General features: G+C 43.4%; 1 protein-coding gene across 1 annotated transcript in view; it reads right to left on the reverse strand.

Annotated features, from left to right (window-relative positions):
* Positions 1-445: 445 nt before the first annotated feature.
* The window catches only part of GAS6 (growth arrest specific 6), a 35754-nt gene continuing 11130 nt past the window's right edge, over positions 446-25069 (reverse strand). The window contains exons 3-15 of the mRNA XM_084296811.1: positions 22801-22825; positions 21986-22048; positions 17694-17816; positions 16083-16202; positions 13929-14054; positions 12744-12865; positions 11958-12076; positions 11372-11561; positions 7311-7475; positions 5916-6084; positions 4830-5002; positions 3793-4021; positions 446-998 (exon numbers count right to left, since the gene is read on the reverse strand). Of these exons, the coding sequence (XP_084152937.1) occupies positions 847-998; positions 3793-4021; positions 4830-5002; positions 5916-6084; positions 7311-7475; positions 11372-11561; positions 11958-12076; positions 12744-12865; positions 13929-14054; positions 16083-16202; positions 17694-17816; positions 21986-22048; positions 22801-22825 (1776 nt within the window). The 3' untranslated portion in view covers positions 446-846. The remainder of the gene's footprint in view (positions 999-3792; positions 4022-4829; positions 5003-5915; positions 6085-7310; positions 7476-11371; positions 11562-11957; positions 12077-12743; positions 12866-13928; positions 14055-16082; positions 16203-17693; positions 17817-21985; positions 22049-22800; positions 22826-25069) is intronic.

Genomic DNA, 25069 nt, shown 5'->3' on the forward strand with positions numbered 1-25069 from the left:
ATCACCACTTAATATTCCCAATTCTCAACACCTCATCATTTGCTTCAGTGGTTATTGACACAAAAGCCATATGGCTTTCAGCTTATGAGTCTTTTCTTCTAATTGTTTCCTGCTGACCCAGTTTTTTCTTTTTTTTTTTTTTTCCATTCTCTGTTGACCAAGAGTTTTTCTAAAGGTCACAACTGAGTCTTCCATCTGTGGTACCAGCAAGAAAAACTGTAGCAATAATAATAGCAGCAACCGTGCGCTTTCCAGCCCAAGGATATGTAATACTGACACAAACACATAACCCCCACCTCCAAACAAATTGAAACAAACAAAAAAACCACTAGTGTAATCTCCATATCAGGCACAGCCTGAGTCATCATCTCCAAATAGTAGAGTACAGAATAATGCGAGTACAGGTAAATTAAAAACTTGTATGTAAATATTTTATTCTCTCATACTTTGCAAATCAGAAAGCAGTGTTGGTAATAAAAATAATACAGAATTATTATTTTTCTTCCAGTCCACACTCATATATTACCAGGTTTTCCACATTCCAGATAAAACTGTCTCTTACAGTTTAGACATGACATTCATTTAGGCATATTCTGTACTTTTGGCTTATTTAATATTAGTCTTCTGAACTATTTACAAATATATTACAACCTTTAAACCTCAAAGCAAAGGAGTATTTCAATAATCAATCTGACATAAGGATCAGTAGCTCCTACATAACTTCAGTGTTTAAGAGAAACTATACACGCAGTGCGGTAGGTCTGAATAATTTATATCTTAAAAAAAAAAAAAAAAAGAAAAGCATTGAAAGTTCCCTAGTATAAAACTTTCGCCTTGCAGTGGTACCTACGGACCCGCCTCAGCTGGAGGACACGAGTGTGACGTGATGTCGCTGTGCTTGTACAGTGCCTCGTCCAAGTCCAGTGCCTTGCTGTTCAGCTTCACAGTCATGCAGCCGTGGTAGAACGCCGTGACCGGAGTCGAGGTGACGGGAACATCTGTGCCAAAGGGGAGACAAGCATCTTTGGGGGCCCGTTTTGCACGAAAAGCTGTCCCACCTATGCTCTGATGAGCATCAGTGAACATGACAGGAAGGCTCACTACTCCTAACTTCTGCTGTATCACTTACACGCTGACCATAAAGAAACGAACAAAAATTAACATGACCCGTGTCCTCTACCCTTCCCCGAAGGTTATTAGCTTGCTTACAACCCAAATCTGACCCAGCTGTGCTGGTTGTGCAATGGCAAGCAAGGAATGTCTCAGAGATGAGGCAGCCTCCCACTGAGGCAGGTAGCAAAGCAACCCCCTTATCTCTACACCGAAGCGAGGACGAGGTGAACAATAGGTTGCCCTGTTGGTCTGAGATTACACGCCATTTAAAGGGTTCTGCCTGGCCAAATTCAACACTGATGTAATCAAACACAGCTCACACTGTGGCGGACTCCAGGACTGAGCGAGAGAAAGAGTGTTTGTGTGGGGTTTGTAAGCCACAAATAGATACTATAAATTTTTCAGCTTTCTGGCTGGAAAACACCATCGCTCGGTGCTTGCTTAAACAAATGATTTCAGCTATTTTCTGTGCCTCCCTGTTTACCAAATTTTATCTCTGGAGTCTGCTTAAGATAACTGGACTCTTACAAAGAAGTGGGTCTCTGTGTTATAGTACCTCACACGAATTCAAACTAAATTTTGACTCAGAAGAAGTTGACAGCGTTGGCCTCATGGCTTGAGCACTCATCTAAGGAATCACGCTGACTGCTGTTACATGTGCCACATGGCTTAAGGAAGGACAGCATGGGCTGGATGAGATGCACTTATAAGATACTGTCAAAAATAAATATAAAAAGGATTTTTTTGTGTATCTTATAATTGCAAATCAGGTCAAATAAATAATTTTCTGTTACGACTGGACATAGATCTGTCTGTTTGGGGCCATGTAAAGACTGAGAAGGTTTGTTTAAAGGCTCCTTTACCAGGTTGGTATACACATTGCCTGGAAAAATGACTATGCATCATATAAATTACATAATTCAGGATTTATCCAAACTGAAAATACCATAAAAAGGTACTAAATGCCTTTAAGTTCCCTCTTGTCTCTTAAACTCTAACTAATAGTTCCACACCTGCAATCTTATCTGTACTTAGTATGGGACATAATGCATATTCTGACCCAGGATTCTCTATTTATTTATTGCAAATGGAATAAAGAGATTAAATGTGATTGGTTCTTTTCCACAGGGTAGAGAAGCAGGGGAAAAAAAAAAACAAAAAACAAAATAACGTTATTCAGATCTGAATGAGCCAAACTCGCTTCGATCTGACCATTTGATACAGTTATTTAACCCAGAGTTATGAATCCAACCAAAGTGCTGAAATGTTTATTCGTCTGGCAAGGAACAACGCTCCTCAGCGCAAGCGTTGGGTTCCACTCGATGGTAAAAGCAGAGCAGAGGCAGCAAAAGTCCTGCTGATGAGTACAACAGATCAAAGGGTGAAAGCAGCTAAATCTACAGAAGCCAGCTGGGGCTGAGAGCAGTAGTTAGGATACTTCCCACCTAGCCCTAGGTAATTAAAAACTGCCTTTCTCCCAGCACAGTTAGTCTGAGCTAACCACAGACAACCCAGGACATGGTGGCAACAGTTGTGCCATGTGCCCTAGTGCACACAGCACCTCAGCCACTCTGTTCCAGCTTGACTGCTTCAAAACCTATTGAGAGGCCAACGCTGCTCCCTCTCCCTCGCTTGGGCGAGTAAGGGCAAGATTTTGCTGAGCTGCTGGCAACAAAGTAGGATGGACTGCGCTGTGTCACAAACACAACTGTTTCCTTAATTGCATTCCTCAGCAGTAGGGACTGATAAACCAGTTCAGCCAGAACAAGAGACAAACCCCCAAAGTTTAGCCAAAATTCATGAGTCAGATGAAAGCTTGATCTTGCAGGCTCACAAGAGAGGAGCAAACTGATCTCGTTCAAGAAGCTGAAAAGCCACCAAAGCTATAAACTGTGGTAGGCCTCTGGTTGTGCTCTAACTACCTTCAGCTGGGAGGAAATAAATTAATTGTGGACTGCTGTGTTCAGCTCAAAGAGAGCATCAGCCAGGGAGAATCAGCACACTGGGCTTTCCAAATTTCAGTCAAAACAATGTGAGTCAGGAGTCTGACGGGAGTGAGACAGAAAAATCAGATTTTGGAGACAAAAGGGCAGAAAACCTGTGCGTATATATTTGGCAGGTTGGGAAGCTCGGTGCTGTGTGCTATGGCATGAAAAGTTTAGCCCTCGCAACAGGTTCTTGGACCAATTCTGAAACTTCCTATCAAAGATGCTGGGATATACAAACTCCACAGAGGAGAACAGATGAACACTGAGATCTCTTCACAAGGAGTGCTTAAGTAGCAACATGAAGCTTGCGCGTTCTAACGTAATGAATGTTTATGTGTGTAAAAACTGCAGGATCCTGTGGTACAGGTCCTATGGATCTTACCATGTGTAAGGTATTACAGCTACCCTTCAGAAAAATCAATCCTATTGCTGACTAAACATAAGCTCCTCCTTTTTTTTGCCTCCACCTGTCCTCAGAAGGACACAATCATTGAAGAAAAAACAAAACAAAACAAAAAAACATCAAGCACACCCTCACTTCTGTTGGGATCATGCACGCCTGCATCACAGACAAAGCTTGCTCAAGCACAGAGAGTGAGGCTCCTAGGTTTAATGAATAGGGACAGCTTTCCTGACTGCCAGCTCAGGGAGGTGGGATTCTGTATTTCATGCTATCAAACTGGATGCTCACCTGGCAATCCTCCCACATATGTCTTCACCGTTGATTGCAAAGAGCTTTCCAAGATGGACAGGCTGTCCTCTAACTCTGAAGCACTTAATTCACTCTCTCCTGCCATCCCATCTACCCTCAGGGATAGCTGGTCCTTCTTGAGGAGGATGTCCACAGAGTGTTCCTTCTTATCGCAGAGATTTATTGCCAGTCTGGACACAACTGTGTGCTCCAAGGCCAAGATGACGAACTAGACAGCAGGGGAAAGACAAAAAAATGAGGCAGTGAGCTGAAATATACCTCTCCACACTTCTCCAGGGCCAGGACGACAACATTGTGGCCTTGTTTATGAAGGTTTTGCAGAGCCATGAGAAAATTAGCATTATTATTATTATTATTGCTGATCTTATTCTGATGTCAATTGCACTGAAAGAACTATGAATGAGAGGAACTAACTGTTTCTTGTAACCATTTTCTCCTAGGAGGGAATTCTTAGTGGGTTTTAGTGGATGTAAATACACCGTAGCTGCTGTATTGTACATGAAAAGTTGGCTGATGTGAATAATTAGTGAAATTATTCCTTTTTTATACTCTTGTAATGCCAGAATTTAGCCCTTCATTCTGAATGTAATTAGATCAGCATCTTCAGCCCTCCATCATCACTGACCTTTCACAGCATCTGGAGTGACACCTAAACCTGTCTCTTGTCTGCCTTGGGATTATTACTGAACAACTCCAGAGAATGGAAACTCTCAGCTTATGAGATTGAACAGCTTCTAAAACCAGCAAAATTTAACAAAATCTTCTGGCATTCAAGAGACCAGTTCAATCTTTTGCCTAGGCCACATTTGCAAAGAGCTCACGAGTAGTATCTAACACTTACCCCTCAGGGGCAGAACTTCAGTGTTGGCCAAGCAGCCCAGTCTCAGACCACGTTCTGAACTGCTGGGCCCAAATAAGCAGGCAGGCAAAGAACCTGACAGCTCTTTCTTGATAATGACTCTCAGGTCCCAGGAAAATAGCAAGGAGCTTTCTCTAGAAAAATGCTTAATCTATACCTGCTGTTTCAGTTTCTTTGTGGAGTGATAGTCAATCAGAGACAGTGATAATGGGACAGATGCTTCTTCCGTAACCAGAGCAAAGAGCACACCGGTGTCTGTTGCTGGCTGAATTGCAGCATTTAGTTCTATTTTCCAACTTGTCTTGGTTTCATTTCCAGAAGAAGGTTGCACTATAAGAAAAAAAAAAAAAGTGTAGCAAGACAAACATAAGAATATCAGGTTAAATGGTAGAATGTGCAATTTCTGGCTGGAGAAGAGGATAGATGGATGAGCATATGGAGAGACTGCCACATTCCTTTTACTCAAAAAAATGCTGAAGCACCTGAACATATAATCAGAGAAGAAAATGGCATTGGTTCCCTCTTTTTACCTTCTGCAGTGTTGCCTTTCAGAAGTCAAAAGACAAGATTAAGCTTTTTATCACAAAGAGAGATGCAAATTCTCATGGCTGTCAACCTATCACATTCAAAGAACTGCTGCAACACAGGGCAGCCATTTTTTACATGGTTCTTGACTGTCAAAAGATCATGGAAAATCTGACATACACTTCTATAAAAGCCTGTATTAAACTGAAAAAGCATATAAGTATACTACATCGATCACCGATTAATCACTTCCTGATCATCACCCTATCACAAGCATGGGATGTTGCATCTCATCTGTTGAACTTGGAATTAAACGTGCTGGCATCTTGCTTACTGATGTGTGTAATTCATGTAATTCACTATGGCTTGCAGCTCTCCTTGTTTAGGAGAAGACAGTGGCCAGGGCTGGAACCAGCTATGATTTTGACAGATGAACAGGGAGGCCCCTAAGGCTGAGGATGAGCTGGAGCCAGCCCAGGTGTGAAATGCATTGGTGGAACCACACAGAGAGAACCTATTCTGTGCTGGCCAGGTCCCTGCTGGCTCTAGTCTCCCTTTGCTAGGAGCCACAAGTTCAGCTGATACCTCCTCATCCACAGCTGCCAGTCGCTTCTGCACCAATCAACACTGAGTTGGGCATGCGTGCAAGTTTCAAACTGTTCATTAACCAATTACAGTTAATGGCAGGACAACAGAAATAAAAATATGAAGTACTTACTGTAAGTAAGATTAAATACAGCAAAACCTCGCCCAGGATAGAAAGACCCTCGCCCTGCTACAGAAAAGCACTGCATCCTTTCATTCATCCTTATGGTCTCTTGGATAGTGCTGTCCTCCCCGTTCAGCCAGTTCCATGCTCGCATGCAGCCATCCAGCCGAGGGTTTATCTGGGAAGACAAAGCAGTATCTCACACCTTAAACTGCAAGAATGAGTGATTTCAGGTGCAGGGGATATTATAATATCAAACATGGAAAAGAAAATCTTTTGTGTCTTTGCGAATAGCCTTTGTGACACACAGCATGTCAGACCTGGTTCATGGTAGGTGGTGGTGTGTTCTGGTTTAAGTGAGGGGTGCCTGAGCCGTGAGATGGGCACCCTGCTCTGTGCACACCTCGTTTGTTCCAGCTTCCCGTGCTGTTATCCTGCACCAGCATTAAAATGTGAGGCAGCATGTAAGGAGAAGGCTCCTTGCAAAAGCACCTAAATCAGAACCATTATCCCAAATTAACTGAAGCAGACAGAATTAGGTGTCTGAGCCAGGATAAAAACCTCAGGAGTTTTTGGCCCTTAATCGTATATGGAGACCACACCCCTAGCTTAGCATTTCAGACAAGCATTGGCCCTGAATGACTTCCTGAGAGGAACAGAAGCCCTCCTCAGCTGCTGCACTCCCAGTCACAGAGCCACAAACTCATCACCTCGTTTAAAAGTAAGGGGATGCCAGTTTTGGTTTCAAGGTGCCAACTCCGTGTGTGGCAGGCTTTCAAAATAGCCTGAGCAGCAGCTATTTCAGAAACACAACAACCATCCAATCCCATCCAAAGGATGCTTTAACTTTCATCTATGTGCTTTATCTGCTTGAATTAGGAAGAAGTGAAGAAAAACAGGCTCCTGTTTTCCCTTGGGTCTTACAAAACTGAAAGAGTAAAAGCCAGGAGCACAAAGCTGTGATACAATACCACGAAGCTCAAACCCCAGTCACAATGAAAAAACTGCCCTCCATGTTGATCCAAGTCCTACTGGGGACAATGTTACCCTCACTCAGCAGCGTGACACACCAGGGCCACTCAAGATCTCCAAGCCAGCATGATCACCATTAGTTCCTAGGGCCCTGCCACATGCTCCAGCTTTGCTGTGTCCTAATTCTGCAGGCCAAGGGTGGGATACATCTCACCCAACCTCATCAATCAAAAAATCAGGACTCTCACCTTTGCTACTGGCTTAGGCTCCCTCTATAGTCAGTGGAGAGAAATCTGTATCCAGGAGGTGATAATGCCACCTGTGTCAGGGCAGGCTGAACTGCTCTCAGGAGGGACCTACATCACCCCAAGAAAAGATGAAATCAAGCCCTTCAGGCATGCAAAACAAGGTAAGTGCTGATGCTGTACTTACTGGCAGAACAAGGTCCTTTGTTTTGAAAGGAATGCCTCCTACTGTCAGATTCAGCTGATACAGTCCTTTGTCCAGAGTAAACAGATCACCTGAGACAGCTATTTTCATAACTGCATCCCTGTTGACCTTTATAACCAAGCTTCTCTCGAGTTCTTCAACAGAGATCTGAAAAAGTAAAAATGTAAACAGACAATTTCAGTACAAAAAGACACGCAGCCTCAACTATAGGACAGACACTGTAGTAAAATCCCTACGATGCAGAAATATTTTCTGTCCCCAAGCCTCTTTGTTTACCTTTTAAACTACATTCCACCTCGATATTCAAGTCTTTAGAAAGCAACCTGGAGTTGCCCTAGTGGCAAAGACAGCCCAGCTACTTCAAAACAGAAACACGAATGCATGAATGAATGAATGAACTACGTGATGTTTGCAGCTCGCTCTAAGCAAAATTTAAATGCAGTAACAAGTTATTAATGAGAAACTTCCTATTGCGCCAGCCTGCGAAAGGCAAAGCCGGAAGGACAGATAAGAGGATGTCTTTTGTTGGCTCAGCAGAGGATAACACTGAAGCCTTCCAGCCACAACAAGTCCAGTCTTTGAGTACTGACCCCTGAAAAAAGAACAACAGAAGATGTTGTTACGTTTGAGAGGGTAATAAAGATGTCCAACAGGCACTAATTTTTCTCTCAGAAAAATTTCTCTCAGGTCCCTGCCACTTTTACCTCCATGTCTCCTAGGAACTACTGCTAGGAAGATTCTATCCCCACTAAAATATAAAAAAAAATAGTTGTATTTTTTAATAAAATCACTGTATTTGGTGGTGTCACATGGGAACAACGATCCACGCCGAGGTGCCCCGCTGGAAAGCAAGAGGCCGGGCTGCACAAACACCACGAAGCAGCCAACTGGACTCGGCTGCTGTGGGACCTGGCTTCTGCTGCCAGGCAGGGCTGAGCAGGTTTATACCTGGACACTCCCTTTGGATTAGAGTCTGTGGTGATGAAGATAAAGGAAATTTGAGAGTTGAAAAGATCATGCACAGAATATCAACCTTCTTCCTTCTCCCATGGATTCCAGTGCAGCCTGGTTTATGCTTTTAAAACATTGGTTACATCTGACATGTTGCTCCATGCTGAATCCTCTCTGACATGAATTTACTTGCCCTAAGCCTGCTCGTTTGAAGTGGCAGCTACACCACTGCTCTGTGCCCAACGGAGACACACAACCCACTCTCAGACGAGCTTTTTGGGGAGATGGCAGGCTGCAAAGTCCACCCAGAGGGCTGGGAACATTGGCTGTGGCTGCTGGGCTGCTAAACTCAAAGAGAAGGGATTAACACCCCTTAACAAATGCCAGTTGAGGAAACTGCGTTCTGCCTACCTCAGGATGCCCTCTGGCACTTTCAGCTGTGGCTCCTCACACCCCAAGCTCACTGGCTGGTGCCCCACCAGCACCCAGAGCCCAAACGGGCAACGGGACCGGGCTGCAGGCAGCCATGGGGTGAAAGCCAACTTACCAATCTTCTTGTGATTGCTTAACTTGGACATTTGACAGTGCACGTAGGTTATTATTGGTGCTAAACATACCATCTTCATGCTAGCGCTAAATTAAACATTGAAAAAAAGACAAAATGATAATTTTTGGAGGGGGAAACGCAAAACAAACAGGAAAGCGAGTGCATTCTCCGCTCTCCTCAGCTCATACGTGACACTTCATTCAGCTGGATTACATTTACAACGCTGTGTTAAAAGCTTTTCCTGAGGCTTGCCTGTTTTTGCTTTCCCTGCTGGGAATGATCACCTAAAAATAGATCAGGCAAGATCAACATCAGAATACACCCAGGTAGAAACGCTGGCCTGAAGGTTTGAAAATGCCTTCACATTTTCATAAAATGATGCAACTTTTGTTCAAGAGACTAAAAACTTGTGCTTTTTATTGTAATTTCATTTTAAATAGTCTTTTTTTTTCCCTATCTCCTGGAAGTTAAATTCTAAAATGACTATTTTCTCCCAACACCTGCAAAGTCACCATCAGTATCCAGGTCTAACAAGAACTAAGGGCTTGATCCTGTGCACATGGACACCCAGAGTAAAGCTCCCAAATGGCATCTGAGTCTGGACTGTGACCTCTGAAGGTCTGGGTTGTGTTTCACAGAAGGTGAGGGTGAAAAGTACACAGAAGTCCACACTTGAGGTTCAAAGTTGTATGGCTCAGACTTACTGATTAAATGGTATTTAGAGACAGGGCTGGCACTGGATGTTAAGCAGAAGAGGACAAACTACCTGCAAGGTGGAGGTAAGGGATAAGACAGCAGAGAAAGGAGCACCCAGCAGCACCCCAGCAATGCAAGCAGCATCCCAAGCCTCTGAGGGGAGTCAACCATGGAGCAAGGAGCCTGAAGGCTCCTTTAGCTCCTTCTGCCTTCAAGTTGCTTCAGCAACTCAGCCAGGCAACTTCTTAGGTCTGACGGTACGTGGGGATACGAGCCCTGGAACCGATGGCTGGCAGGAGACCAGCGATTGTACTCACCGCCTAAAAATGATAATTGCTTTTATCATGCTGCCTGCTCTCCCTGCAGGAAGCAAGCACACTGCTTACCCTGTAACTCCCAAGCGCTCGAGCATTTTTGTATTATTGCTTGAAGAAAGAAAACACGTTTCTGGTATCTCTCCCACAACCAGTACGGGAAAGTTTGTAATTACTTCATAATGAGGTCCAGCACTTAACAAGTTTACACTCCTGTGTTAAACGGTTCGGCTTGGTAATAACAGCTTTTCGTGACTCATCTTCTACTACCACCCTCCCTGTGCAGGCAATTACAATCACCATATTTCAAATTAGCAGGACAAATCTTTAATTTAGTAAGAATTGCCTCGAGGCTATTCCTACCTGCCAAGATACAGCATGTCACACATTTTATCTGCAGCTTTGCTGAATCTCTACAGCTCTCCATTTGGAGCCTAAAATTGTTTCAGTGACAGCAAAGGAACTGAATTAAACATCACCTCATCTGCTGAAAGTATTACCAAATGTCAGCAGCTGACAATGTATGCACTCAGGAACTTCTTTATTTATTCATTAGAAACAAATTTTTTCCTACTGTGCTTTTTTTTTTTTTTTCTTTAATGTATAATTCTGATTTTTAATGCTAAAAAACTTTAAACAGAAAATGACTCACAGTTACCAGCATCTGCATTTGTCTCCTGTGGAAGTTAACCAAGAGATTCCCACCCACTGCCCAACAGACACATTAACTTAAAGGCCACAGATCTAATTAAATAAGACAAGAAGGGAGGGAGGGGGAAAGCACAAGTGAGAAGATGCACATACAATGCTGATCTGTTGTAGATCATACTAGAAGATGCTTTTTATGATCCTGTCACAAAAGGTAACACCCCAGAAATGCCAGAGACATTTGAGAGAGTGCCAAGAACACAAATCCTTACAAGCTCCAAGACGCAGTGCGCCTTCTCATGAGACTGCTGGGATTATGTTGTTAGCAAGCAGAGATCGACACAGTTTCTAATAGACCCCAAAATCTTTACAAGGGAAATTGAGTGTTTTATTTATAATCAGATTTGAAGAATATAACATAGCGTAATAGATTTGTCGAGGTTCAGAGCTGAGCTCTGCCACTAAACAAATAAACAAACAAAACAAATACACACCCCATGCACAAAACAAGCCACCCTTGGAGACTTCCTTAAAAGATCTTTCGCTTGCCAACGCTACCCAGAGGACATCTTTTTAATCTTGCTAACATAAAGTCAGCTCAGCACCGCTGCATCTTGGAGGTGCTGTGTCTGTTTATGGTAGCATCATGCAAAGTGATGGTGTCTAGTTTTGCTGGACATAAAGTGTAATTCAGCTTCTCAGGAAAAACATCCTGTTCTCACCTCAGCATGGATAACGTCCCGGTGTGCATGCAGATGCTCTGACTATTGAATGCATAGGTTGGGAAAGCATCTCAAAAATGTGAAGACACACGAAGACCTATGCTTAATAGGGTTCAGCAGGAACAAGAAAAGCAAGGCAAGCTCTGGGAAGTGGCCCACACTCACCGTCTGCCACATGCCATGGTTGATAAGTGGTCCGCTGCTGGTCACGCGGCCAATGCCGTTGTATTTCAGCTGCAGCTCTAACCGTCCCTTGCGCAAAGCCAAGACTACCCATGTGCTGTCTTGATGGCCTCCAGCAAAGAAAAGGATACCTTCAGGATCAAAGGTTCTAAAGTCGAACTCAGCCACAAGTCTGACCGCACAGGTGTCAAGAAATAAATTAGTTATGCAGAGTTCAAAAACCACAGAGTACTTTCCATACAGACAGCATCAACTCTAGTAGCTCTACAGCTCTGTTAGAACACACTGGCTTTTAATGCACCCTCAAAAAGCTTAAGCTATGAAGATGGGCCTCAAAATGGCATCAACAGTAAAAATGACATTACTGTGCTTCAGTAATTATCTTAGGAGCTCTGTGGTCAAGACTGCCTTTCCCAGTTACTGGTTTGGATAATGTTTCCCGTAAAGCACTCCATAACCCAAACAAATAAACATGATCACAGCAATACTCGTTATTTTAATGGCTTAACTCCCTTGCATGCATCAAAGCTGGCCAGCACATTTGACTGTCCTTCGAAATTGTCCTCACCTTGTCGGTTGTTTCCTTTTAAAGCGCAGTCTGATGACAGGAGTCCCACTGAACATCCTCCCCAGGTACAAGGACTTAACGCTTTTTGCAACAGCAAAAGGCACACATGGTATTATGTTCTATAACCAAAACACATTTTTCGAATGCTTACTCTCCTCACACAACTGAATGAGAATCTAGCAATATGCTTCCTTGTCTTTCCTCAAACATGTAATTGCTATACATATAGGGCTAGGGCACCTTAGTGGTCATACTCTGAAAATAGTGCTGCTTTGGTCCTGAGAACATTTCCTTTTTCCTTCCCTCCTCCCTCCTATTCACCTTGGCAGAATGCTTTCCTGCTGCAAAAGGAGATGACGCCCACAAGACACAGCATAAGGTTTTCTACTGCAGCTTAGTGCCTGCAACACAAGATATCCTAAGAATTTCCTCATGGTTGGCTTATGCAGAAGCAGCCTTTGCCACTGAAGCCCATCCACCTCAAAAGCCTGGACCATGGAGTGTAAAGTGCAAGTGCTGCTCTTAACTCACTCTTTTTGGAATGGGGACAGGAGGAGCCTGAGAAGAGAGACTTTGGATAAAAATACTCCCATAACAGGCCAACAAGACCCTTCTATCTTTCCAGGAGAGCTACTGTCCCCAGCGCACGTGGCCTTGGCCCTCTGACTCCTTCCTGCTGGTCTCAGCTCAAATGGCTTTGGTCCAGAGCTTTGTCTGTTATTCTCAGATGCAGTGTAAACTAAAGGTCTGTTCTGCAGTTACAGCAACGAAGGAAGACTGACGTACCTCACACGTGTTCATGTCCTGGGAAAGTTTTACTCCCCCTCTGCCATCACAGTGACAGGTGTAACTCCCTGGTGAGTTGACACAGGTCTGTTCACAGAGCTGTTGTTCACATTCATTTATATCTACACAAAACCAGCAAAGAAAGGAGAAAACAGCCGTTGGGTTTGTTTGAACATTAATTGTCTGTGGAAAAAAGGAGTTATTAGTGATATTTTGTGGCATTGTTCACTTGAGTGTGCTGAAGTGTTCCATGGCCAGTGCCTACCCTGTACCACATCTTTACAGGAGAGAAGAGTTGCATTAGCATCTGCGCAAACCTATTTTCACACACAGATTCCTGCTGCCCAAACACGCTCAGCAAGTGAGCAGGAGGGCTGGATGCAGAACTCAGCTCCTTGGAGCCCTGGGCTTTACCTTCCAGGTGAGATTTCTTCCCTGAAGGCCCCTTCTGCTACTCCTGTGCTGCCTGGCTCCTGCTCCCGTAGCTCAGGTTAGCAGGGGCTGCTTGCCTCATTGCTACTCACCAGATGGATCCTCAACAGACAAGTGAAAACTGATTTTTTCACTCAGTATTTTCTTAATCCTTCAGCACGTTTTTTTATCTGCTTCACCAACAAATGCAGGGAAACAAAGTGTGACGGCCCCCAGAGATCATTTCAGGCACAGATAAACACGTAGGGCCCAGTAGGGCTGGTGAGGGTGTGATTCTAGTCAGTGCATTAACTTAGACAAACGACAAGGCATAATGCTAGTTTTGGAATGCTTTCAAAACGTACTCAGTTGAGAAAGCTTGCAGGCAGTGCAGCCAGCAGAGCTGTACATGGTTCCAACGCATATTAAGCTCCTCGTTCTGAGTAATACCACAAGACAGGTTTTGACAGAACAACAGCTACTGCCCTGTAACTCTTCTTGTCCTACAACGACAGACAGCAATATGTACAGATGCTCCCACCAGGTCTTGTACTTCACATAAATCCAAGAAATCTCAGTGCTCTAGGTCATACAGTCGATTAAAGTCATCAAAAAACACTGCAAACTCAGTGTGTTGCTCACAACTACTGAAAGGCACTAAGTAAGATTAGAAAAATGGTTTTTACTGAAGCCTAAAGTTAAATTTCTGATCGTTTTTTTAATAGCTTTAGACCACATAATACATGTTAATATGCTGTTATTTCATGAGCTTACCATCACAAGTCTTTCTCAGCTCATTGTACTTGTAGCCTGAATCACAAAGACACTCATATGAGCTTATCAGATTTTTACAGCGAGCCTCTCCACAGATGTCTGCCGATGCTGCACACTCATCTATGTCTGCAAAACAAGCAATTAAACAACACTACTTCAGATGAGTATAATCACTTCAATGTTTGCACCCCAGAGTGGGCTGAGAGTCAAATGATCCCTCTACGATTTTTGTAAATGAAAAAAGAGTATTTTTAGGAATCTACCTCTACTGTGCAGCTAGCTAGAAGGGATGACTGCAGGCTTTCAAGACCAGCTGTTATTTCTTTCCCTAAGCCATCGACCACTATTGGAAAAAAACAACGCAAAGCAAGCCTAGAGGAAAACCATAAAACAAAACAAAGCAACCCCATGATAAAACAAAAAAACCCACTCAGTTCAGGGGCCTGAAACTGTGGGATAACAAGCAGCCACCAGGAAATTAGGAAAAGCAGTATGTTTTTGAATAAAACACAGAAGCTGCACTCAGTCTGTGGAAAAGCCAAGATCTCTGTTCTGCCTCAGACAAGCAAACAACCCTGTTTTTTCACACATTCACAAAACTGAGACCCAAATCTGCTGATCTGCAGTGGTAAAGGGGAATTGAGGCAGTCCAGTTTGTCACAGAGAACAAGTCTTGTTTAACAGGTGTTGTGGAGTTTCACTACAAAGGCAGGCAAGGGACTGGAACTGGAGGCCCATAAAACAAAAAAATGTTTTCCTAACATGTTAACTAATCCCCAGAAAAATCTTGGTGGTGTCAAAACATTTACAGTATGTTGAGAGTTTCATATTTACTTTTGCTTTCTATTGCATGTGAAGACTACAGTTACACTTGGTGATTTTCCCACGTATGAGAGAAGTAACCTATCTCGTACGCTGTGTAGCCTTGTCTACAAATCAACTGGCAAACATAATGTTTTAGTGTGCACACCTAATGATAGGAAAAAACTGCAGAAAACTAACAAAATGTACAAAAGCATTAAAATGCAAATTAAAATGCACATAGGTGTCATTAGTCGTATCGGATATTAACACCAGCAACCTGATGGCCACACATCAGATACAAACCTTGTATGCTATGTTCACAGTGTTCTTATAAACAGCACTACACAAACACACATACATAAAATAACTACTATAATTGCAAGCCCACTTGCTGCCCACCTGTTCACGCCAGCTGGCACGAGGGGGAAATTCAAAGGTGATTTTGGCTCATCGGAGTGGCTGTGCGCATCAGAAGTGGATACCATGTGATCTGTACGATCATCACTTTAAGCAGTGGAAGTGGCACAGAAGTAAAATCCTGCTTTTTTTTTTTTTCTGATAGCATTAACAGGTTGTTCAGGTCAGGCATACAAATTGCTGAGAACTGTGTTGTCATAGCCGTTAGAGTTATATACAAAGACTCGCATGTTTTTCACGAGATAAAAAGAAAAAGAACATTAATAGCTACCTGTGATCATTAATGGGTCTGTGTCTCAGCACGCAGTTTCTCAACACTTTTAAATGTCAGCTGCTTAAGTTCTGGCTATGTAAATTCATTCCACCATTTCAGGCAGTTATCTCAGATCCTTATTCTCCATTCCTGGATGCTATGTAAAATAATTGCCTGCCTTCATTAGCGCCTTTCTGCAGCTATTAATATTTAGTGGAAGGGAATTTATCTGTCTTTCTCTACCCCAATTCATTACCTGCAGCTGCACGTATTCAGATACAGAAAAACAAAACAAGAAATGCATAAAATAAGAACAAATATCTCGTGTACTACAACACCATGAGACTGGAAAGATGCGTAATGCTGCATCTGGGCAGACTTTCTTCCTCTCAGTGTTGGGATACGAGGACAGATCAGCTACACCAATTTAGCACAACCCCAGCCACAAACCCTGGTGAATCAGACCAGTGTTGAGACACAAGAGCAGGATGGTGGGACCACTGAGGAACCCAGGCACGTAGTGCTGGCGTGAGCACCCAGTACCATCCCAGCCCCAGAAGCTTCCCAGCTGGGGCTGGGAGGTTAGGAGAGGCCTGCTCAGCACAGCACAGCTCTCCAACATACAGACCCAAGTCTCCAAGCACCATCTGAAGCACGCTGAGAGGGCCAGGGAACCTTACCTTCACATGTTCTGCTGTCTTTAAGGGCATAACCACTGTAGCACGAGCAACGGTAGCTGCCAAGCTTGTTGAGACAGATCTGGTTACAGCCCCCGTGCTGCACTTTGCATTCATCGATATCTGCAGCAAAAGAAAGTATGGCAGTCAGCTTTTCACCTCTGCATCTGACCTGGGGAGTGAGAGTAGGGTAAGAGCTGGGAAGGAGACAGAGCATACAAGAAACACTGTCACATCTGCAACGTGACGATTACAAAATGTACAGAGATTTCATTCAAACATTTCAAGTGCATCAGCTCAAGTTTGTTTGATAATAACAGAAAAGGCAGAGAACAAACTGTAACTGAGTACCTCCCTCTCAGTTTGGAGAATGCACAGAGTGTCTTTAGCCACTGTGGAGGTGAAGAAGAAGTTTGTTTGCAGAAGCAAACTACCTGTAACTAACATATATTTTATTATAACTAACCTTTAAGAAGATTCAATTACCAGTAACTATGGGGTGAAAGCCTTTAATACGAAAAAAATATCCTCACTACTACTGAGAATGAAAGAACACACAAAATTCCAAGTTGTGCTCCACTGAAGCAAAAGCCTGTTAAACTGAGAGCATGGATTTCACCCTCCATGTGCCCTACCTGCTCGTGGTGTCCTGCTTGTATATGGAACTCCAGAGTCAGCTGATTGGTAGGACAGAAAATTTCATGGCACTTTGCAAGAAAAAGAGGGGATATGCTTCAGACTGACTGACTGCTGAGCTCTCAAGCCTGTTTGCACACTGATGGATCAGTATACAAACTTACCAGCATACAAACTGCCTCAACTGCTTAAATAAGCTGCTTGTGTGTGATCATGTAACTTCTCCACAATATTCACACCAGAAATACAGTGTGTGGATCTCTTGCTCTCTTGGTGGCCACAAGTCTGGACTGTCAGAATGTGATTCCTGGCAGCTACTCAATTTTGGCAGGCACAAAAGCAGTGGCCCTGACAAGAAAACTTGCAGGCAGAAAAAAAAAAAAAAAACACAGAAAGAAGATAACAAGAGGAGGGAAGGAATGTCCTGCACAAATATTCTGCCTGAATACTCTCTTTGGAGTTGATGGGAATACACAGTGGGACGCAAGTGGACTTGGAATAAGATCCCACTACCGAGGAGTCTTTAACAGACTAATTTCACCAGTTTGTGCATCAGCAGCATAAGACTCCAACTGTGTGCTGAAAGTCTGTTCCCGTTGGAGGGGAATGGGAATATGGGCCAGCCCCTCAGGCTCTGCAATTTGTCATCTGTTACACTGGGGTAAACAGCACCAATTGAGGTGCCAATACAGCTTGATTTCCGCTTCCCCCTTTGGAGGGGTGGGACAGAAAGATGGGGCATAACCTCTCTGATTTCTTTGTCAAGACCATGCTGAAATCCATTAAAGTAATCTGGAAAATGTATGCAGGCTTAGTTATATGATTCCCAGAAGCACAAAAATATGAGTTGTGTATAATGCAAGTTCAGTACCATGACTTTTGAGCTGGGCAGCACAGCATCAGTGATCATTTGAAAATACAGCAAAACCCAATATATCACTGATACGGATCTAAAAGATTAAAAAAAATGTATATTACCTTTGTCACATATTTCTCCTTGCCAGCCACGTTTGCATTCACAGTAGAAGTCCCCCTTGAGATCTTCACATTTGACAGTTCCCTCTTTGTAACAAGGATCGGGAGAACACTGGTTTGGCAAATCTGATTTACAGAAGGAATAAAAACAAATAAAACAAACAGAACAATGCGTAGAGGTCACTAATGAAAAGGCGTTTTGACCTTATTAAAAACCAAGACCCTTAAACACTAATGGAAAATCACTATCAGAAATACACCTGGGAAACCTGGAAGCTAATGCTTATTGCTGACACGCCAAATGAGCTATGCCAGGAGCATGCAGTGGAATTCATTTCATTGCGAAGGGTAGTGAGCTTCTACCCCCGTACCTGAAGGGCACATCCTGAAAAAACAATTTGAAGTAGCTCTTTTAAAATCAAGTTAATTCTACTCTTCCTACTTCTGGAGAAAATAGAAAGCAGGCAGCAACTAAGCACTCAAGGAAGGATGGATTCTCTTTTTGTTTATTTTTGGTAATTTAACTGCGGATCTCACCGAGGCTGATAGATTTGTTGTTAGGAAAGGTTTGTATCTGAGCTATCCAAATTAGGCTTTTCTATTACACTGAATGAGAACAAAAAAGAGACAGCAATGTGTTAACAGTATAAGAATTGCTAAACACTAATTCAATAGCTAAGTGAAGGAAGGAGCAGAGGATTCCCTCTCACACTGCAGCAGTTCCAAGTCACTTGCTCTCTGCGCACACCAGCACATGGGATGCATTGGATAAGAAAGTCCTAAGACATGAACATGTGACGTCCAGGCTTTTCTTCCGATGAAAAGATGTGGATGTTTCTCGTGCCTTGACCATCTCTGCCAGAGTGGGGCTGGCACAGCTACAAAGCAATGCTTCCACCAGTCCTTTTGGTGTGAGAGACATTGGAGTTGTCACAGCTGCTGCAGCAGCAGCCTTTAGAAGAAGAATTACTGTCATTAGCAAAGCCTCCTACAATCCTACAGTCTTGGCAACACATCCTTACAACTCAGCAGAAACCCAGTTCAGCCCAGACAAAAGGAAGACTTTACAAAAAGCGGAGCCAACAGGTGAATTCAGAGCACCTAATCAACAGCAGCCCTCTGCATAGGGCCAAGAACTCTGTCTACTTCTCAGCCAAAATATATCTGCTTAAATGACAGATCATTGCACTGTCTGCCATAGATTTCAGTCACAGGGCCCTCTGGAGGCCACCAGGCCCCAGCCCTGCCCCAGCAGGGCCACCCAGCGCAGGCTGCCCAGGCCCATCTCCAGGCGGCTTTGGAAGGCCTCCAAGGAGGAGACCCCACAGCCTCTCTGGGCAGCCTGTGCCAGGGATCCTCACCCGCACAGCACAGAGCTCCTGGGGCCCAGGGGGAGCCTCCTGGGGGCCAGGTTGTGTCCATTGTGACTTTTGGACTTGTGGGTTGTGTTTTGGACAGCTGTTAAGACTGGTGCTATGTTGGACAGAAAGATAAGACAAGAGAATATACACTAGGATTGGATGACATTTGTGTTATAATTGTCAGGAAAAAAATAGTCAGATTCTTACTATGGGCTGCACTGCACACGTGTCTCATTAATACAACCCCAAAGGACGGCCTTCTCTGCACTGCATGAACATACACTGTTTCTAAGCCTTGCACTCTGACTGAATTACCTGAAGGCTGAAGTTAGCAGCACATTAGTGCAAGGAGGAGAGAACCAGAGGGCTGATCTGGGATGGAATATGACCAAAATCCTGCCAAAGAAACACGTATTCTCAGCATTTCATCTAGTGCCTGAGAAAACTCTTCAGGAAAAGCATGCATACGCAAGTCGAAGAGCCCCACAGAAATAATCATCCACTCACCACAACCAAAGCATAATTACTTTTCTTCCTCACCGCTCTAGCTGTGCAGAGCTGGGGCAAAGCCACAGCCAAGGCAGACTTCAGGCCACACAGAAGACACCACAGCCACGTGGGCTGCCTGCAACAGCACCTTAGAGAATAGCCCCAGGTACACCACTGCCCAGCTGACACACCACTGGGAGCGTATAGCTCACAAATTAAGACAGAGAATAGAAACATAGGTTCCATTTTTTTAAGTCCACATGGAAACAAGACTTTACCTAAGTACACGGACTGCTGCTTCCAGTTCCTTATTCTGTATTCTGAACTTGTATTTTGCTATTCAGAAATGGTGCAAATTAGAACTTCATTCGGAAAATGCGAGGTCGTGAAAACTATGACACTCGCTGTTAAAAAGCAGACACTCACAACATAACAAAAATCTTATTGTATTTTTAAGGTCAGATGTAAACTCATTTCCAAAAAATACCGTAGCCTTTTCCAAACTCTTGCAGAACCAAATCCCTAACTCCTAGCCGACCCACAACACCTCTTTTAGAAAAAGCCCCAGTTCTGCAGACCAAAATATAGGTATCTATGTGTAAAGCAAGTATCTAGGTGTGTAGCAAGTGTCTAAATTGTGACTGCAGTCGGTGGAGATCTCGTTGGTACAATAAACAGTCCATAAAGTGATTCAGCTCTCCCTAGAGCAGACACAGCTTGGTCAGTGACATCACCCTAGGGCTGTGACTACAGATGAACTCCCCACTGACTACAACGGGACCCACGTCTCATGTAGGGAACATGCTGGGAACACCTGCATCTACCTGTCCGAATCTGCAGCTGAACCCTACCTGCAGCCCCGACCTACAGATCTTTCGAGACAGAGAATCCTCAAATCCCCCACGAAGCTGCCTGATCACTACCACAGTTAAAATCTGCACCTTATTTCCAGCATAAACTAGTCTACTATCACCCTCCAGCCCTTGGGTTGTGCAATGCCTTTGTAATGCCAGATGAAAAGAGCCTTCTACTACCTTGTTTTGAGAATAGAAGATGAATGTTAAGAAACACAACGCTTAAATGTGTCTCACAGGCACAACCCCGAGGAGCTACATAGCCTTTTGGCAGCATCTGTGAAAAATAAGAGACATGCTGGAATCAGCTAAGCACAAAGTCTGTAATTCTTCCAAGCGCGTCTCAGGCTCCTTCTCCTGTGAGTTAACAATGGCTAGCCAAAACTCAGCCACTTAAAAATATTTTAGTATTTTAATGGGGGAAAATATTATCATTTTATTGCCAAACCGCTGCATTTCCAACAGACTGCATCCCTAAAAACAATTATTCAGCTCTCATTTTTTTCAGTGCACAGAAAACATCATTGCCCTTTAGACTTTCTGAAACACTGATCAGCTGGTCAGAGTAAGTGTTCCCAGTTGATACCACCATTTTCAGCAGCAGCTCCTGCCTTTATACCATCCACGCACAGGAGCAAAAGGAAGCATCCAGCCTCACCTCCCACTTTGAGCTAGCTTGCACGCCACGCTGGTACTTCAGGACCAAGAGTTCCCAGTTCAGAGGACTCTAACATCTGTCTAAACGTCTTGACTAAATCCTGATCCTGCTTTGGCAGAGCCTGGTAGAGCTGCTATGAACATGAGACTGATCAAACTCGATCACAGTAAAAGACTGAACCACAGGGGTGAGCATGAAAATAAATACACATACACATGGTTTTCTCCCCATCTTAGCTGATCCGCTCCCAGAGAGTATTTAGAATCTTTAGCAACAGAATATTTATGTGGTTTGTATCTTTAGCACTGCTGAGCTCCAAGAGGGAACTGGAAAGGTCTTAGAAGAGTTACTGAAATTCCAGTCTCCGGTGTCAGTGATGAACAAATACCTCTCTCCCTTCTACACAGATATCAGATGGACTTCTGGATTGATCTGGATTTTTAAATGTTGTAACACTTAAACCACAATCACACAATGAGTGAAAATGATCTCCTTACTTAAAGTTGTCAAAAGCTTGACACAAACTTGGGCTTGACTGTAAGCTTTATTTAAGATTACTTAACAGGGGTGAGCCAAAGGTAGCATTCAAGAAAAAAGAAGATGAAAGGCCAAGCACACGGTACAACCTCATGGTAAATCCATGTCACTCTTGCTTCTCAGTTTATTCAGACCTTGAGAAACTGGTGGGAAAGAAATGTCTTGCATCAGGAAACACCAAACAACTGAATGATGAGTGAGAGAAGGCAATAGCAGAAAAGCAGAAAAGCCTTGGTTTATTGCTTACATAGAACAGTCAGTATGGAGTGTCAGGCATAGAGAATAGGAAGAACAGTACTAAAACACTATCCAAAATGTCCGTAACTGAGCTGGTTCCACAACTTCAGGTATAATGAGAGAACATTTAACTACAACATACGAAACAAAAGTGCTTACTGTGAACGCACGTAAGGAAATCTGGACTTCTTGTATACGGCGACCCATATTTTTGAATACAATCTGAAGAACAGAAAATGAAATTGTCGTTATTATAATGGCCACATGGCAGCTGTTCAAAGCATGCAAAACGATAGCTAGCCTGCTGATGTTTCATTAAACAAGGCTTTGGAAGGTGAATGCAAAATCTATGCAACGTTATAATCTCCGAAACGCCTTAAACTTCTTAAGTTCATAAAAATACTTTAGCTCTGATGTACAGTAGAATTATAATCATTCTGCCAGAGCTATGATGATTCTAAAAGCATATTAGTAGCTACTCGGATTTGACCTGTTAAATCTCTTTTGTATCTAAAAAGCACATGTAAAATTGTTGGCATTAGTGATTACAAGAGCTACGTATTAAACACAGATAGAAAGCAGTACGGTGGCATGACTATGATACAGCCAGTAGAGAAAGCCAGGGGATCGATCAGCAAAGGCACTTTTTAAAATAAGGAGATCAGTTAATAGCTAAGTTAACTAAAAAGGAGAGAAGATAAAAAACTAAATTATTTACTAATGCTGCAAGCTACAGACAATAAATTCAATACCAACATTTTAACATGCAGAATCTCTGGATGCAAACCTATACGTAAGTGAAAAACAGCCCTCAAAACCACATCAGGAATGTGGAGTCTGTCTTAAAAGTTGGATGCTTATTGCAGGCCCACATCCACCACTTTCCTCAGCAGAAGCTTCAGCTGCGACACGCTCCAGTGTTAGGCACCACATACCAATGCTGCCACAAAGTAAAAGTAAAAGCTGCAACTCACCCAAGTATTTCGGGTAAAAGTATTCCTGTAGGAGGAAAAAAAAAAGCAAAGATTTATTGAATAATATTTGTTTCCATTGTCATTCTACTAATATTTAGCAGCTGCTGTTAGTTCGGTGGTCTTGTGTGGCAGTTGTTTAACAAGATCCAAACACAAACATCCTTGTTTCTTTTATTCAGAGCCAGAAGAAACACAGTGTTACAGACACGGTTTGTCCCATAGGGAAGGCGAGAGGCATCAGCTCCAGCCTCTGACCTGTCACTAGCACGAAGCCACTTACCCACTGTCCCAGAGGCAAAGGTGCTCACCGTGAGGTGCAGGGAGGAAAAGATCTAGGGACAAAAACCAGAGGGAAGGTGCAGAATGATTTAGTCACCCCCTGCCTCTTCAGGAGTCCCTCTGCTGCTGCACAGCACGGGCAGCTCCATGACACCATAACCAGTAAAAGAAAAGGGTACGCCTTGCTTTTACAACAACAAGCACCCTACAACTCAAACAGCACCCACTGCCATGGTCCCCACTACCCAGGAGATCCTCATGGAGAGGAGGAGGGAGTGAGGAGCAGTTGCAAGCAGGGGGAAGGCAGAGATCGAAGTACCATGAAAGTGCCACAGGATTGCTTCCACCAGCACAGGGCCAGAGCAGGAAAATGCAGCTGTGAAGGGTGGGAGGCTGGCCTGAGCTGATCATTAAACCACATTCCTAGAAAATATGAAAACTCCTCACCTTGAGAAAGGTTACTTTCCAATTTCACTTCAGACTGGATTTCGTGATGGGTAAGGCACTGGTTCAAGGGCTGTTCAAGTTGTAATTGAGGCATGCAGTGAGGGAAAACTCATGGGTTGCACCAGTGCTTAACTTTTTTGGTTAAATTAAGCCATTTCTCAGCTAATTACAAAACTGTATACATACTGTCATTCTCTTTCACACAAGACAGCAATTTCCACAAAAGAAGATTAGAAACTATTTTTTCTCCTCTTACTACTGATGTTTGGATAAGCTCTTGCACATATACAGACGCGTACACGCCACAGCGACAGGCACACACTGCGGCTCCATTTGACCTGGACAGCCTAATGAAATCAATCGGCTGACAAGGTCATCTAAACCAAAAGTTTTGCATTACTGTCATCCTCCAGAAAAATCAATCACTTCTGGCAAATACGCTGCAGTTACTGAAATGCACCATGCAAATATTCAGCTGAAATCATGAAAACCTCTACGAAGAAGCAGCAGCCCAAGCTTAACTTAATTTCCAATTCCAACAAGAGGGTAATAGGCTTAGCATCCTTTGAGGCTGAACTTTGCAGTATCTCTTTGGGTTAACAAACTGAGTGAGGAGCTCAGAACTCACTACATTCCCAATATTTTTTTAATTATTTCAACCTTTTTTCACTATTTCTCCTTTATTCAGTATACAGACTGTATTCTTATAGGAAAGACCAAGGTAGCTACCTATTTTCGTCGTGCAAATAACCTTCCAAAGGCAAACTCACAGGACATTGATTCGATGATAGCTTGTGGTGTCAGCAAAAAGAGAACCCCCAGAGCCTCCGCCATTGCTCCCCATCTGCTCAGTGAAACCCCACGCCACTGGGCCACCACGAGCTGCATTTCATGAGGCAGGTAGCAGAGGGAAGCAACTTCAGTGGGAGGTTACTAACAGAAACGTAGCCTCTCTTTCCCCATCTTCCTCATTTCCTTATAATTACACAAAGCTACTTTTTGACCACTAACACTTCTCCAGATCTGCAGGACCTAATACTATATAGATAATCCTCGTTCCTGTGCGATTAACTTTTCACTTTTCTCCCCAATCAATTTTCATTACAACCGGCTTCTGGAAATACCATGACAATGTTATTTCCATTCAGCCAAAAAGACTGATCGGAAGTGAAGGATGAATGATCTTCCACCTTGGGGAAAAGACCTTGCTTAAACTCTAGGTAGCAGCCTCTTTAAAACAAGCAAACAACACTGATCAGAAGATTGCCTGGTTAAAAATTCAGCTTGTGCCTAACTTGCACAGAAAGATGGCCAGGTTTGAATTATTTCCAGTGTAAGCACTCGATTCTGCAACGCCTTTTCAGACTTCTGTGCTGTATTAAGTCTTAATGACCCACAGATGTCGGGGAAGATGAGATCCCTCAGCCCTGCACAGATCAGGTCCCTAGTAAAAGTCATCTTTCCTCCACCAGAAGTCTTCGTTGCTACTTTCAGGATCCAAGAAAAACGCCAGGGAAAATGCTCTGAGGCTTGCTAACAAGAA

This window comes from Netta rufina, assembly GCF_964035555.1.
Source record: "Netta rufina genome assembly, chromosome: 1".
NCBI classification, from domain to species: domain Eukaryota; kingdom Metazoa; phylum Chordata; class Aves; order Anseriformes; family Anatidae; genus Netta; species Netta rufina.